The sequence below is a fragment of the Vanacampus margaritifer genome, chromosome 1 (genome assembly GCF_051991255.1).
Source record: "Vanacampus margaritifer isolate UIUO_Vmar chromosome 1, RoL_Vmar_1.0, whole genome shotgun sequence".
Taxonomy (NCBI): domain Eukaryota; kingdom Metazoa; phylum Chordata; class Actinopteri; order Syngnathiformes; family Syngnathidae; genus Vanacampus; species Vanacampus margaritifer.
Genome location: NC_135432.1, coordinates 38,239,855 through 38,254,046, shown reverse-complemented (window position 1 = coordinate 38,254,046; position 14,192 = coordinate 38,239,855). Strand labels below are relative to the sequence as shown.

The 14,192-nt window shown below is 41.3% G+C and overlaps 1 protein-coding gene across 5 annotated transcripts in view; it reads left to right on the top strand.

Moving 5' to 3' along the window:
• lama5 (laminin, alpha 5) overlaps nt 1–12,790 on the top strand; it is a 175,708-nt gene extending 162,918 nt beyond the window's left edge. For 4 of the 5 annotated variants that reach the window (XM_077554166.1, XM_077554157.1, XM_077554147.1 and 1 more), the window contains exons 69-79: nt 203–346; nt 431–561; nt 633–803; nt 2,407–2,539; nt 3,435–3,589; nt 7,597–7,771; nt 7,838–8,138; nt 8,212–8,342; nt 11,890–11,983; nt 12,059–12,178; nt 12,277–12,790. In XM_077554166.1, the coding sequence (XP_077410292.1) occupies nt 203–346; nt 431–561; nt 633–803; nt 2,407–2,539; nt 3,435–3,589; nt 7,597–7,771; nt 7,838–8,138; nt 8,212–8,342; nt 11,890–11,983; nt 12,059–12,178; nt 12,277–12,407 (1,686 nt within the window). In that variant the 3' untranslated portion in view covers nt 12,408–12,790. Of the gene's footprint in view, nt 1–202; nt 347–430; nt 562–632; nt 804–2,406; nt 2,540–3,434; nt 3,590–7,596; nt 7,772–7,837; nt 8,139–8,211; nt 8,351–11,889; nt 11,984–12,058; nt 12,179–12,276 lie in introns of those variants that run through there. The other variant, XR_013289664.1, reaches the window with a different exon arrangement.
• Nucleotides 12,791–14,192: the final 1,402 nt, after the last annotated feature.

The following is a 14,192-nucleotide window of genomic DNA, read 5'->3' as shown; positions in this document are numbered from 1 at the left end:
ACATCTAAAACACGCAGCTCTCTAGGACCAGGGTTGCCTACCCGTACCATAAAGCATGATGTCTATATTTGATCCAGTTGTGACAATATTCCGTACAATTTAATAGAATTGAATTATGGTAATAGGACTATGTAGGGGAAGGTGGCACTTCAACACTGAGGCTAATTGAGTGAAGTAAAGAAGAAATCCATGTTCTGTGCAGGTGGCTCGCGAGGCTCACTTCTCGGGTCAGAGCTACCTGGATCTGGCGTTGAGCAACGTTCCTAGGCTCAGGAGCAACTTCTATGCCAGCTTCAGCTTTAGGACAGAGCACAAAGACGGACTCCTGTTCTTCCATCACGACACGGTGACGCACACTTGCTGTTTGATGGTGCATGTTTCCATGGCCTTACTCAACCTAGCGCGTGTGTGCGTGCTTATGGTTGCGCAGGACGGTGTTTGTCAGGTGTTTCTGCATGAAGGTCACGTGGTGGTGAGAGCAGGCAACACCGAGGTGAAGACACAGAAGACGTACAACGACAATAACAGTCACTACGTGGCCATCTACAACAACATCAACGGGTATTGATACCAAATAGAAGAAGTTCACCTTCTTCTCTATGTGCTCTAACTTCTACTAACATCCTACTCAGGGTGCGTGTTTACATGAATGACATGCTGGAGAAGTCCAAGCAGGGTGTCTGGCTGGACACCAGGGGGCGTGGCTTGGTGGCCAGCTTGGAGGGGCGCACCTTCTTGGGAGGCACGCCCGATCAGAGCCTAAGCAACCTGACGGGATGCATAAGCAATGTCTTCATCAGGAGGTGAGAGTGAAAGTCTCCACATCATCTTCTTGTACAGATACACAGTTGCAAAGAAGCAGTAAAGTGCAGTTTAAAGTGGCACGTGGTAATACTAAACTCTCAAATATTTATACTACTAATGCTAGTGATAGTTGTCAGGTTCAGTTAACCTTGAACATTTAATAAACAACAGACAATGAAGGAAGACAAGAGACTTGGATTATTTTTGCTTGTGAGGAGAACGGACAGAGATGTGCAGATTACAATCTCCTGCCCGCTCTGAGACACACTCCACCGTGTCCTCTCTTTTTAATAGGATGTTCCCTAGTTACACAGATGTTGCTGCTCTAAAGGGGAGGGTGAAGACATAGCAGCAACCACCACGGATATGAGTCATTGTGCAGATAATAATAGACGTGTCTTTCTTCGGCGCTGAAAGTTTGAAGAGATGCAAAATTGAAAGCAATTAACATGCTTATGACAATTTTAACCAACACAACATCCAACTAGGTTAAAAAAACTTGATTAGTGAAAAAGCAAGAGCATTTTGATGATTAATTGCAGGGAAAGATGTTAGCCGGCCAAATGTGAATGCTAGCAACAAATAACAAAAGCATACATTATTTCATTAATGTAGACACCCTACTGAGTAGGTTTAATCTTCACATAATATTTGAAGACCTCCTTGTGGCTCAACTACATAAAAATAAAACCATTCATTTACTAATTAGCATACCATGCATGTTGTAGCTAATCATAAGATAATTGCTCAGGAGCAAGTTTTGAATTGAACAATATACCTGTACACTGTGCTAAATGTCTGACAATGGCTGCTAGTGCTTCAATGTATCTTTACTTTACCTCTGTATTTTTCCCATTTTTGCTCCTCTTCTTTTCTTCACTCTGTGCTCTTTTTGACTCGGCCAAGAGAGGGCGGCCGTGGGAAGTAGTTGGGAGGAGCTTGGAGTGTGTCATTGTGGGGACTTTTTTAGAATTATTTTTTAATTAGCTTTTCAATAGCCTTTTTATTTGACCATTTACGACTGAAACATCTTCTAATTAGTAGATTAACACCTTAGCTGTTCACAATGGGTACTCCTGCAAGCCTCTGGCCAATAGTTTTTAGACTGGATTCGGGTTTGAATTTCCCGCCCTCTGTCTGCGGATGAGATGTCATTTGCGCATTGTGCACGTGAGTGCATTGTCATTTTTCGGTGACAGGTTGCAGTAGCGATTAAAAATTGAATTTTCTGCATTCAGTAGCTTTAATGAAATCAGAAGGTTTAACAACAGTTCAAACATCAACTAATATCTAAAGTCTTGGGCCCAACTTAAGAGGTCATCTTAACAATAACAAAACTCAAACTGGACTGACCTACACACAAACAACTGCTTGTCTGTCTGGTGGGCTAACCTAAATGAACTCAAGGGAGATATGACGACAAATTAAGAAAATTTACCAACTTAATTAAATAAGAATAACTAAACAAAAGTAAATATATCAACACTAAATGACAAGTGAAAACTTCAGCGAAATTAAACTAAATTAGCAGAAAGAAACTTACCAAATAGTAATGACGACGCAAGGAACACAAAAATTTCAGCTGTCTGTGTTTGTCATCAGGGAGACTAGTCCTCAGATTGTGGTGAACCTGCTGAAGGTCAGAGATAACATCAACGTTCCTCTCGACTGTCCTGCCGCCACAAAGCCTCAGCAGATTGTGTCCATTCCACCCAAACACAACAGCAAGGCCAAGGTATGCACACGGACTCACTCCCAAGTTCTGTAGTCATAGTATCTAATGCCTTGCCTCCTTGGTTCCCTTTCTTGACTGGTACTTTTGAATAAAGAGAACCCGCTGATACAGTGGAAGCTCTTTGTAGACCAGGGATTGTGCTGTAAAATGTGACTCCAAAAAGTCGGGAAAAACCCATCCGTTCTTTGCTCCATTTATCCTCATTAGGGTCAGAGGTGGCAAATCCACATCCAGAAAGTAAAAACCCTGCCACGGTTTGACTTTAGCCCCTGATTCTAGCTACCTAGCTATCTCCCTAGCAGGTAAATGAGCACCATTGGAGCTAGCTATTTAGCTAGCTAGCTATTTAGCTAGCTAGCTAGCTAGCACCTGAAAGTAAAAGCCCTGCCACAGTTTGGCTTTAGCCCCTAATGCTATCTAGCAGGTAAACAAGAACCATGAGAGCTAGCTAGCTAGCACCTGGGGCTAAAGCCAAACTGTGGCAGGGTTTTTACTTTCTGGACTTAGATTTGCCACCTCTGATTAGGGTCGCAGGTGTGCTGCAGCCTATCCTAGCTCACTTTGGGCACAAGCAGGGTATACCCTGAACTGGTCGCCAAAGGCACAGGGGACATATAGACAAACAAGCATTCACAAATTCACGCCTACAGACAATTTAGTTTTTAATTAACCTACCATGCATGTTTTTGGCATGTGGGAGGAAACCGAAGTACCTGGAGAAATCCCACGCAGAACATGCAAGCTCTCACCACGGAAAAGCCGAAACCCAGATTTGAACCCACAACTTTACAACTGTGAGGCGGATGTGCTAGCTAGCTAACCAGTGTGCACATATCATAAAATAAAAACACTGCTGCATAAGAATACACACACTCAGTATGTGTACATTTTTCAGGTGAAAAATAGGAAGCTGTCAGGGTCACGCAGTCGCAACACCAGGGAGTCGTGCCAGGTGGTGCTTTTGGAGCAGGAAGTGGGAGCGCTGCAATTTAGCGGCTCAACGCTAAGCTACCAACGCTTTGACTCAGTTCCTGCTTCCCTGAGCTCTAAGTGAGTATGAACGCTGTGTGTATGTGAAAATAATTCACAATTTGTTATATATGTAATTTCATGCATCCAGTTTTCATTTTGTATGTTTTATACACAGTAAAGTACACGTCCCCGGTTGTCCCAAAAGTCCTTATAGACTTCCTTTCCTTTCCCACTTCACTTCAGGTACAGAATCTTTGACAATCCATGGAAAGCTTCTCAAAACAGGATCTGTTCTTGACAAAACATGTAGCATAAGGTGTCGTCTCGCACCACTGATGAAGAAAGACACTGAATTCCTTGAGCCAGCATTAGAGCGAAGCCAGGGAAGTCTATCTGGAGGCCTGCATGTGGAAACTAGTATCATCTAAGGTTTAATTAAATTATTGTGCTTCAGAGAGGGATACATTTTGACCCATACCAACTTCATGTTATTCAAACAAAGACTTTCAGCGGAAAACTATGATGCTCAACGACCTGAAGTTTTGAGCTTTTGTTCTTGCTGAGTGAGTGATAACTGGAGGCCTTAAGTTCTGCTGCATGATTTGACAACAACTGATCCTGTTTTGAGAAATTTGCCATTGATGGAACAGTCGAAAGCTCCTCAAACTGGTGCTGAACTGCAGTCTGGGACAGAAAAACTTCTTGAAAATTAGTTATTCAGTGAATTTTGGGACACTCTTCTTAAAAGACAACATGAAGTAAATTTGATGAATTCAAACTAATTACAATATATATGTTTGATCAATACATAGTCACAGTTTGGCACTGGAAGATTTGCACATTTGCAGATTTTGTTGTCATTTTTTTCCCAATATTTGAAAATGTTTTATTAATACTTGTTTTGTTTTGGAAGTTGCAGCTTAGAGCAGGATCCTGCTAAGGTTAGCTTGAGTCTAGGCCAGTTACCGGTTTGACAGTTTTAAAATCTATCTATCTATCTATCTATCTATCTATCTATCAAATCTATCTATCTATCCATCTATCTATCTATCTATCTATCTATCTATCTATCTATCTATCTATCTATCCATCCATTGACCCAAATACAGTACAGTGTGTGTATATGTATGTATATATATATATACATATACATATATACTGTATATATATGTATATATACAGTGAAACCTTGGAGTTTGAACGTCTCAGAACTCGTACAATTCAGGCTTCAACCAAAAAATATAAAAAATGCCTCTGACTATTGAACTCATTTTCGGAGTTTGCACACCCAAGCAAAGCAAGCTAAGCCAAACATACCTTGAAAACGGGTGAAGCCGAGCAATGACGAATGCTCACGTTGCGGTTGTTGAGATGATGCACTGCTCATTTCCAGTCAGATCGTGAATACTCCCGGAGGTGCTCCATACTCGCGAGTGTATTTAGATTTTTCCACGACAATTTTCTTCGCCATGGGCCTAAAGAAAGACAACAATGCCAGTGGCAGCAAAGAAAAACATACAACGCTACGAACCACAGTAGAATTAGGAAGGAGATTTTCGCGTAGTTGTAACTACTGTCATTACTTCTGTAAATACTGGCACGAGGACCCCCCTTAGCAGTTCAACAACGTGCCTGACGTTAAACAATGCACGCAAGGACTGCTTAGTAGTCTAGCAATATGCCCAATGTAAAATACACAAACTCAGCACTGAACTAAAGCTAGCATTAATATAGCATTTATCATCCACTGATGCCATCACACCACAATAGGTAAGGTAAGGCATTTTTATTGTTTAAATACTGTATTGTACTGTAAATGTAAAAAACATAAATAGAAATTTAAAAAATGAATTTTCTTTTCTGTTTTTGGAGCTTGGGAACGGATTAATTGCATTTACATTATTTCCTATGGGAAAAAATGTTTCGGAGGTTGAACAATTCGGACTTTGAACACTTCGCAAGAACGAATTATGTTCAAACTCCGATGTTGTTTGTGTGTGTGTGTGTGTGTGTGTGTGTGTGTGTGTGTGTGTGTGTGTGTGTGTGTGTGTATGTATATATTTACTGTGTATGTATATATATATATGTGTGTGTATATGTATGTATGTATGTATGTATGTATATATATATATGTATATATATATATATATATATATATATATATATATATGTATGTATGTGTATATATACATGTATTTAAATTTTTTGAATCTCCTTTTTATTTTGTTTTACTTTTATTTATTTAGGGATATATATATATATATATATATATATATATATATATATATATATATACATTTGTTGTTGTTTTTAATTTCCTTTCATATTTTTATTTTTGGATTCTATTTTTATATCTGTTTTTATTTTCACTTGTATTCTTTTATTTAGTCATTTATTTATTTATTTTTAATTGGGGTTGTTTTGATCCTCCATAATGCTACACTGCATAAAAACATAAATGACTTGCGCTTGCGGTAGTTTTTAAAATATTTATTTTAATCAGTATTTTTATTTATTTACAGGCATCAAGGTAATAATGCCTATTTTGTTAATTAATTTGGGGATATTGTTTTTTGTGTTTTTAATCAAACACTGAAATATTATACTGTGTTTGATTAACTGCTGAAATATTTATTCCTATTTGACTTGTTTTAGTACGGTGCACTTGATAGCCTATGCGCATTCACTCCGAACTGTCCTTCGAGGGGGGGTTGGGCTTAAAAAAAAAAAAGAAGACTCATAGTGGAGTAGCTGTCAAGGTGGTCAGGCCCGGCCCGACTTCTATAAAAAGATCTATGTCTGTCCCAAAGACGTGATCGATCCTCACTAAATGTAGTAGCCCAAATCATACTCTGAAAATATTAGAACGATAGTCCCACAATTTTTTTTTGTACTCTATTCACGTCGGTGTTGCCTGACGATGGCGATGTTGGGAGGTGGCTCCCGTACATAACATAAAAAATAATGTGACTTTTGATATTTTTAGAGTATGATTTGGGCGCGGGATAAAAGTACAGAAGTACACATTACATTATACATTTGGTGAGGATCGATCACGGTTTTGGGACGGAGGTAGAAGTCGTACTCGCCGACGGGACTTCATTGACAGCCACCTCCACCATGTCTGTCCCGTCCCATGAGATATCGAAGGCAAAAAAAAGGAGATATAGCGTGTTGGCCAGGGTGTAATTGACGTTTCGCTATTGGCCAATGCTGTAGAAACAAAAGGGCGACGACGTATGTATGTCACACAAGACGAGCAAAAATTCCGACACACCAGACTTTCATCGTGGTAGTCGTGAAGCATCCCAGACACCAGGCGATCAATCGTTGAACGGATCACACTACATGGGCGACGCTACGCCAACAGACCTCAAAATAGTTCACGACATGCCCCCATTTTATGTGCGACACAGCTGTTGGGTCAAAATCAGGTTATTTTCTTATAGTCTGACCAGGGCATAAGTGTGTGAGGACAATCTGCCACACCAGAGGCAATTTGTGGGTGTAAGTTCTTGGTCTTCTTCCATGTTGGGCTAATTGAGATTCCCAAAATATTCCTTATGCAGACAGATTAAGGGATCCATTGTGAAACCTGTTAAACGGTCAAGGCGACTGATAGGCCCGTTGCTGTTATTGGATTATCAACTTTGAGTGACAGTGGATGGCACAGCACCCGATAGTTATCTAGGAGGTTGACGGTTGATCAGTCACCCCCCTCTGGTTTAGATGTCAACTTGATGAGACAGATTTTGTCCTTAACTCATTCACTCCCAGCCATTTTCACTGAAGTAACCTCCACCTCTTCATCTCAAAAGCTGTATCAAAGCCTTCTTTATGCTCTAGCATAAAAAAACATGAAAAACTTTTCGTTATTAAATATTAAACGTATTTATAAATTTGGGGGTTTGAATGAATTAATTGTTGTCAATGGGAATCTTATCAAATGAAAGCCAAGGTACACAGGAAATGTGCAGTGATGTTCATGACTGGTGAGGCACGACTCTGCTGGAGTTGGATATAAAAATATGAATCCAAAACAGATTCAGCTTTTGGCATGTTAATAAGCGGTGCCCTCCGCACAGGCCTCACATCTCGCTTGCCGTGAGGATAATTTCATCGGAAGGTTTGATCCTCTACGCGTCGGGCGGAGTCCTGTCGCTGGCTGTGTCGGAGGGTCATTTGCTGCTGACTTTTGGAAGGAAGAAGGTGGTCATCTTGCGCAGCCGCACCAAGGTGGACGACAAGCAATGGCACACGGTGAGCTCACGCAAGCACCGATGCGGTCGAATGAAAACTAAGATGGCGTTATGGCTGTGTCCGCAGGTGTTCATTAAACGTGACACCAACAAGGTCAGTATGATCGTGGATGGCGTCAGCGCTCACTCCAAGAAGATTCCTGTCGGAGACCGGACGCGCATCAGTGCACCGTTATATGTGGGAGGAGTGCCTCGACAATCTCCGATGTCTGCCATCCCGTCTGGCTTCGTCGGCTGCATTCGTGACTTGACGCTGAACGAGAGCCCCGCAGGAACCCCCGCCGACAGTCAGGGCGTGGTCCCCTGCTTTCAGAAGCCTGTGCAGCCTGGTGCCTTCTTCACAGGCGATGGAGGACACGTGGTCATAGGTGAGCAGCCATCTTGTCACTGCTGTTGCTTGCATTATCGTGTGATGACTGCAGACTCCTGCACTTCCTGCAGATGAGCTGCTGGTCTTGGGTGGCGACCTGGAGATCCAACTGGAAGTGCGTCCGGTGTCCGACTCTGGGGTGCTGTTGCATGCTGGGACCACGTCCGACCAGCATCTGATCTTGACGCTGAGCAGAGGAGAGGTGACACTGTAGGAGGCCATTATATCTTAGATCTCGTCCCTATGTGTCATAAAAACACTCATGAGCTCTTTTTCCATTGTACAGTTTGGTTCTGCCCTCTGTGGTCGCATTTCTATCACACCATTTTGAGGCCAAACTAAATCTAGTGTTAATTTTATCAGCCATTGTACCCGCCATTTTTAAATTTAGTCTCCGTTTTAGTCCAGTTTCAATCACGCTTGTTAGTTTTTATTATAGTTAGTCAACCGTATCCCGTTTTTATTTAGTCAACTTTTAGTCGACTATAAATCTAGCATTTTTGTCTTTTTTTTAGTCCAAGAAAACATAATAGTATTCGTCTAATTTTTATTCAATAAAAATTGTCAACGTTTTAGTCAGGACAATCATTTTACCCCTGTATATTTTTTTGTCAGCAGATAATGTTGAACATTTCAGATCTATTTCACATGAACTCATTCATTCCCAGCCATTTTCACTGCAGCAACCCCCTTTGCTCCCATCTGTTTTCCTGGATTTTGACTGATTTTGCAAGGCCCCATATAATATTCTATTGCTATAAAAACATGGAACCTACCAAAAGAAAGATTTCTTTCATCAGAATTTTTTTTTTTTATCTGTTTCCGTTTAGCAGCATTTAGCATTAGAATACAGCTAAGTTTTGTCAATATTCACATTACTGGTGAAAACACTGTCAAAACGTTGCAACATGGCCCTGGCTGATCTCTTATACTCTGCTGCCACCTGCTGGCCATTTTTTACCATTGCTATAATCTAACCCTTAATGTCAGAATCTGCTGCAAAGCCTTTTTTGCTCTTGCATGAAAAAAAACATAAAAAGACATGTAAACGGATTTTGGGAGGGAAGGACAACGTATTAAAAACGTTTTTACACGTTTTTGGGTTTGAATGAGTTAAATTTTCCCTCATCTTTTTGATGAAAAACAACTCCTCACACAATTAAAGTACAAGTACAGTACAACAAGTGGCTACTATGGCTCCATGCTACGAGCTAGTAAATTAGCCAGCATTAGTTAGCAGTTGGATTATTATCATTATTGTTGGAACATTACAGCCGTACCACTTCAGGGTGTACCCCGCTTACTGCCCGAAGCCAAAGTGTGTACCCCGCTTACTGCCCGAAGCCAGCTGGGATAGGCTCCGGCGCCCCCCGCGACCCTTGTGAGGACAAGCGGTTAAGAAAATGGATGGATGGCATTATAGCCGTTGGATTAATGTTACGTTAGAACAATAATTGACTTTTTTTTGTAACCTTTCAGTGTCCACCTCCTGTCTGTCCCATTTATTTGTGCATGTTGCACTCGCTAGCTGCAGATTTGAAAGGGGGTGTGTCACTGTGTGTCACATTACAGTGTCTCTGTTCATGAACTAAAATGTTTTTATTAAGTGAAGCACATTTTCATCTCGTCTTTATTAGTTGACGAAAATTTATACTGATTTAGTCCCAGTTATAATTTATCGAGGGTTTTATTGTAGTCTAGTTTTGGTCCAGTGAAAAATGTATGTTGACAAAAATATTTTTGTTTAGTTTCTGTTAACGAAATTAACACTACCAGAATGCAGGCCGAAGAGGTTCATGATGTCACTGTCATCTGATTGGCCGACAGATGTAGGCATTTCCTATGGAATCAGATTTGTGCCAAAAAGAATGGAGCAACTCTTCTTGAAGCGTAAACAAAACTAAAAAGAATCAAGCAAAACTTCTTGAAGTGTAAACTAAAGTTTTTGATTCAAGCTAAATGTTTTGAAGTGCAAACAAAAACTATGATTTAGAAAAACATTTGCTCTCGATTACATCATTTCTCACTTGCGCTCCCCGTTTTCCTGTTTACGCTTCCTCGTTTTTCATTTACGCTCCCTCGTTTGCGCTCCCTCATTTTGCGTTGACGCTCAGACTTTTGCTTCTGACTTTTGGCACAAACCTCACGGGTGGGTGGGCTTAATAGGGAATGCATTTTTATTGGCTGATTGTTTTTGAGTGACAGCTCAGTGACCCTGATGTAGCAGATGCACCGATCTATGTGACGACGCGTGTCTATGTTCCAACTTTCGTGTCATTTTGGAACACAGTGTGGAACAGATTAAACCTTGCTTAACATGCAAAAGCCTCAAATTGGACGGAAAGAAAGCAGTTTTAGTAGATAGGTAAGATTTATTGTACGATCATGCGATGCGGTCCAGTGAGCTAATGTCGTGTTGCTTAACTAATTGAAGTCACAATCTTCATTTGAAGCCTACTTTTGCGCTATTAGTTTCTGTCCAGAAGGGGTTTCCTTTTACCTGGGCCATTCATTGTCTTATGGGTAGTGTAAAAATTAGGGATGCTCCGATCCACTTTTTTCATTACCGATTCGATACCTTGGGTTCAGTATCTGCCGATACCTATCCGATCCATACTAAATTATCTTTAGTCCCCCCCAATAATATTCAATATATTTCCACAAAAAAACGCAAATGCTTTTAGAAGAAGAATACTTGATCTTACTAGATAAACTCGACACCCTTTCATCAGATGTTAGTTGATTATATAGTTGCTGTTTTTATTTATTTATGATTGTTTTTGCATCCCACTTAGGCCAAGTTAAAATCCATATGTTGTTAAAACAAGCGTCAATGCAAAATGAGGGAACGCAAACAAGGAAGTGTAAATGAAAAACCAGTAAGCGTAAACAACAAAACGGGGCGCGTAAGTGAGAAATGAAGTGATCGAGAGCGAACGTTTTTCTAAGTCATAGTTTTTGTTTGCACTTCAAAAATTTGTGCTTGAAGCAAAAACTTTTGTTTACACTTCAAGCAGTTTTGCTTGATTCTTTTTAGTTTTGTTTACGCTTCAAGAAGAGTTGCTCGATTCTTTTTGGCACAAATCTGATTCCATGGTTTCCTTAATTGTTGTGGCAAGAAACTCCACTGCACACGTCCGTTTCCTGGTTTTAAGGGCACGATGCAGCCGGCCCTGCCAACTGCGCTACGTCATAAGAATACACGCCACATGTTGTAGCCTTATAACATTCTTCTTTGTTTTTCCTCTTTGGAGTGTTATCCCTAGGTTCGGGCGCATGTGCCCTTGTAAAGGATAAAGTAGTTAGTTCTAGGAAATGGAAACTGAGTTGCTGCAAACTACTTCATTTGGATTAATGTTGGACAATTAAATGCATGGGAGCACAATCAGACATTTCTTCATTTTTGTTTTTGCTGCAAATCGCGTCCAATGAGTTCTAACTCATTCGCCCCACCCAGTAACTAAGTAACTATCTTACGTATTGGAAAGATACATACAGTATGTTGTGTTTTAAAATAATACTTAACCATATTTACAATTTCATATGTACCAAATAAGGATAAAATAGAGAAGCTTGTGGTAAAAAAAAATGTTGGAAGCGATGCACCTGTCCAGCTCGACAGACAGTTAACAGACGAGACGTCCCCAATTGATTGGTGCCTGTTGTCATGAAGAAGCAATGGAGGCCAGGCCAAGTGAGGTCGTTCTGGAACGTGTGACGGAAACGCGCCTTTGTTGTTCTGTGCTCAGGTGATGCTGTCCATGAACAGCGGCAAAGGTGATGCTTCCTTGTCATTGGTGCCAGAGGAGGCGCTCTGCAATGGACGCTGGCACACGATTTCAGGTGAGTGACACAACCAAGATGGCCGCCACCGCCACACTCCCTTGGATGGCTCAATGCCGCTCTTTTGGTCTCCAGTGGTAAAGAAGAAGAGCGTCCTGCAGCTCCATGTGGACGCAGACAGTCAGCATGGTGCCGGACCCAAACATGGCCGCTTTACAGGCGCTAGAGAAGTGGTTTACCTGGGAGGACCTCCTGGTTAGTACAATCCAGTGTCCCCTTTCATTCAATCAAACATCGTCAATCTGGTCAACTGGGAAATAAATGGTCTGCTCCACTGTTATCATGTCCACCAGATGGCGTTACTACATCACCAGCCTTCCACGGTTGCATCCGTCATGTGATCATCAACGGTCGTCCCTCTCCTTTCAACAAAGTTCCATCAGTTCGTGGCGCCGTGGGGACACACGGATGCCCCATTGCTTAACACCAACACACGCGTATATTCAGTCTTAGCTTCACATTCCAAGGGTGCAAATGAATGGTGGCGGGTGGCCTTTTATGAGTTAATTTATATCTATTTGAATATTTATTGTCAATTTTATACTTGATATCTACAAGGTGCTCCTGTGTGTGTGTGCGTGTACGAGGCCAGATGGCCAGATACATACTTTTGTTTTTCTGGCAATGCCGTGTTATTCAGATTACATGCGCACGTGTACTTTTGACTGGAATGAGGCATGATCACATGATGTGAGCATGTGAACCATGTTAAACTTTCATGTATTCACTTTTGTTTCTTGTTATGCTATGCTAACCACATTCACATTATGTTTTTCATGTACTTTGAAAATAAACTGCTAAAAACAATCAAGCTTTCTGTATTAACTTAAGAAAACACAAAAGATGTTTGAAAAGATCAAGAAGGGGGTGTGGTCTCGTCCAGACTGATGTGTGATGTACTCATTGTCATCCATTGCAGACAAGTCTTTGGACACCTGCATGGCTTAAGCAAATGTGTCCACATCAAGCTTTTAATATGATAGCACAAGTATTTCATACCTCTCTGTGAACAGTTCCAACCATTCCTATTTGCAGTATCGCTGAAGCTCAATCAGATTGGATTTGGTGCATCAGTGCACAGCCATCTTCAAATCTCAAGAGAAAATGCATCACAATGCGATTCCAAAGTTCTTACATTTACGGATGATGGAGGCTAGTGTGCTCATTGGAACCATCAAAGCAGCAGATTTAATTTTTCTGGACTCTTCTCTAGACATTTGCACAGTGTGGTAGACTCAGACACAAAATCAGCCCTGGCATTTATGTCTTGGACTAGGATGACGAAATGTCATCTTTAGCACGGACATGTCCACTTTTTTACAACCTGTCCGGATGCCCGCACAGGTTTTATAAATTCAGGAAAATGTCCGGTTTTGATTGTGCGGTAAATGGAGGCAGAGTGCACCGTGTTACCGCAATTTTTTTGATTAGACTGCAAACTGCTACCAAGTCGAGCGCGAGGATTGTAGGGAAAAGGAAAGGCGGGTTTTCTGTGTGAGTGTTATTATTGTTATATATTTTAAAAAATACTTTAGTTTTCAAAAGGTCTACATGCCTCATTTCTTTAGCAGTCAAATACTGTACTGAGCTGTCACAGCCGCCCAGAGCTTCATCTCAGTGGTAACGCATTAAGCTGTAGTTCCACAGGGTGTAGGTACAATTCCCACTCGCCCCAAAAAAATGGTTGATCACGAGAGCAGAAAAGGTTAGGCTTACAACACTGTATCATTATTTATCAAGTAAGACTTTAAAAAAGAGGGTAGCACGGTGGCTGAGACCAATGAGCTGTGGTTTGCACGTCTGCATCCCGGTGCAGAGGACATGAGATCGAGTCCGGGCTTTGGCCTTCCTGGGTGGAGTTCGCATGTTTTCCCTGTGCTTGTGTGGGTTTTCGCCGGCTACTCTTGTTTTCCTCCCACATTCCAAAGACATGCATGGCAGGTTAATTGAACACTCCAAATTGTCCATAGGTGTGATTGTGAGTGTGGATGGTTGTTCGTCTCTGTGTGCCCTGCGTTTGGCTGGCAACCAGCTCAGGATGTACCCCGTCTGTTGTCCGAAGCCAGCTGGGATAGCCTCCAGCACCCCCCGCGACCCTTGTGAGGACAAGTGGTTAAGAAAATGGATGGATGGACTTCAAAAAGAGTTGTTTTTTTCCTCTGCCCATATAGAAGAGGCATGCGTTAAAATTGCTCAAACGTATGACATC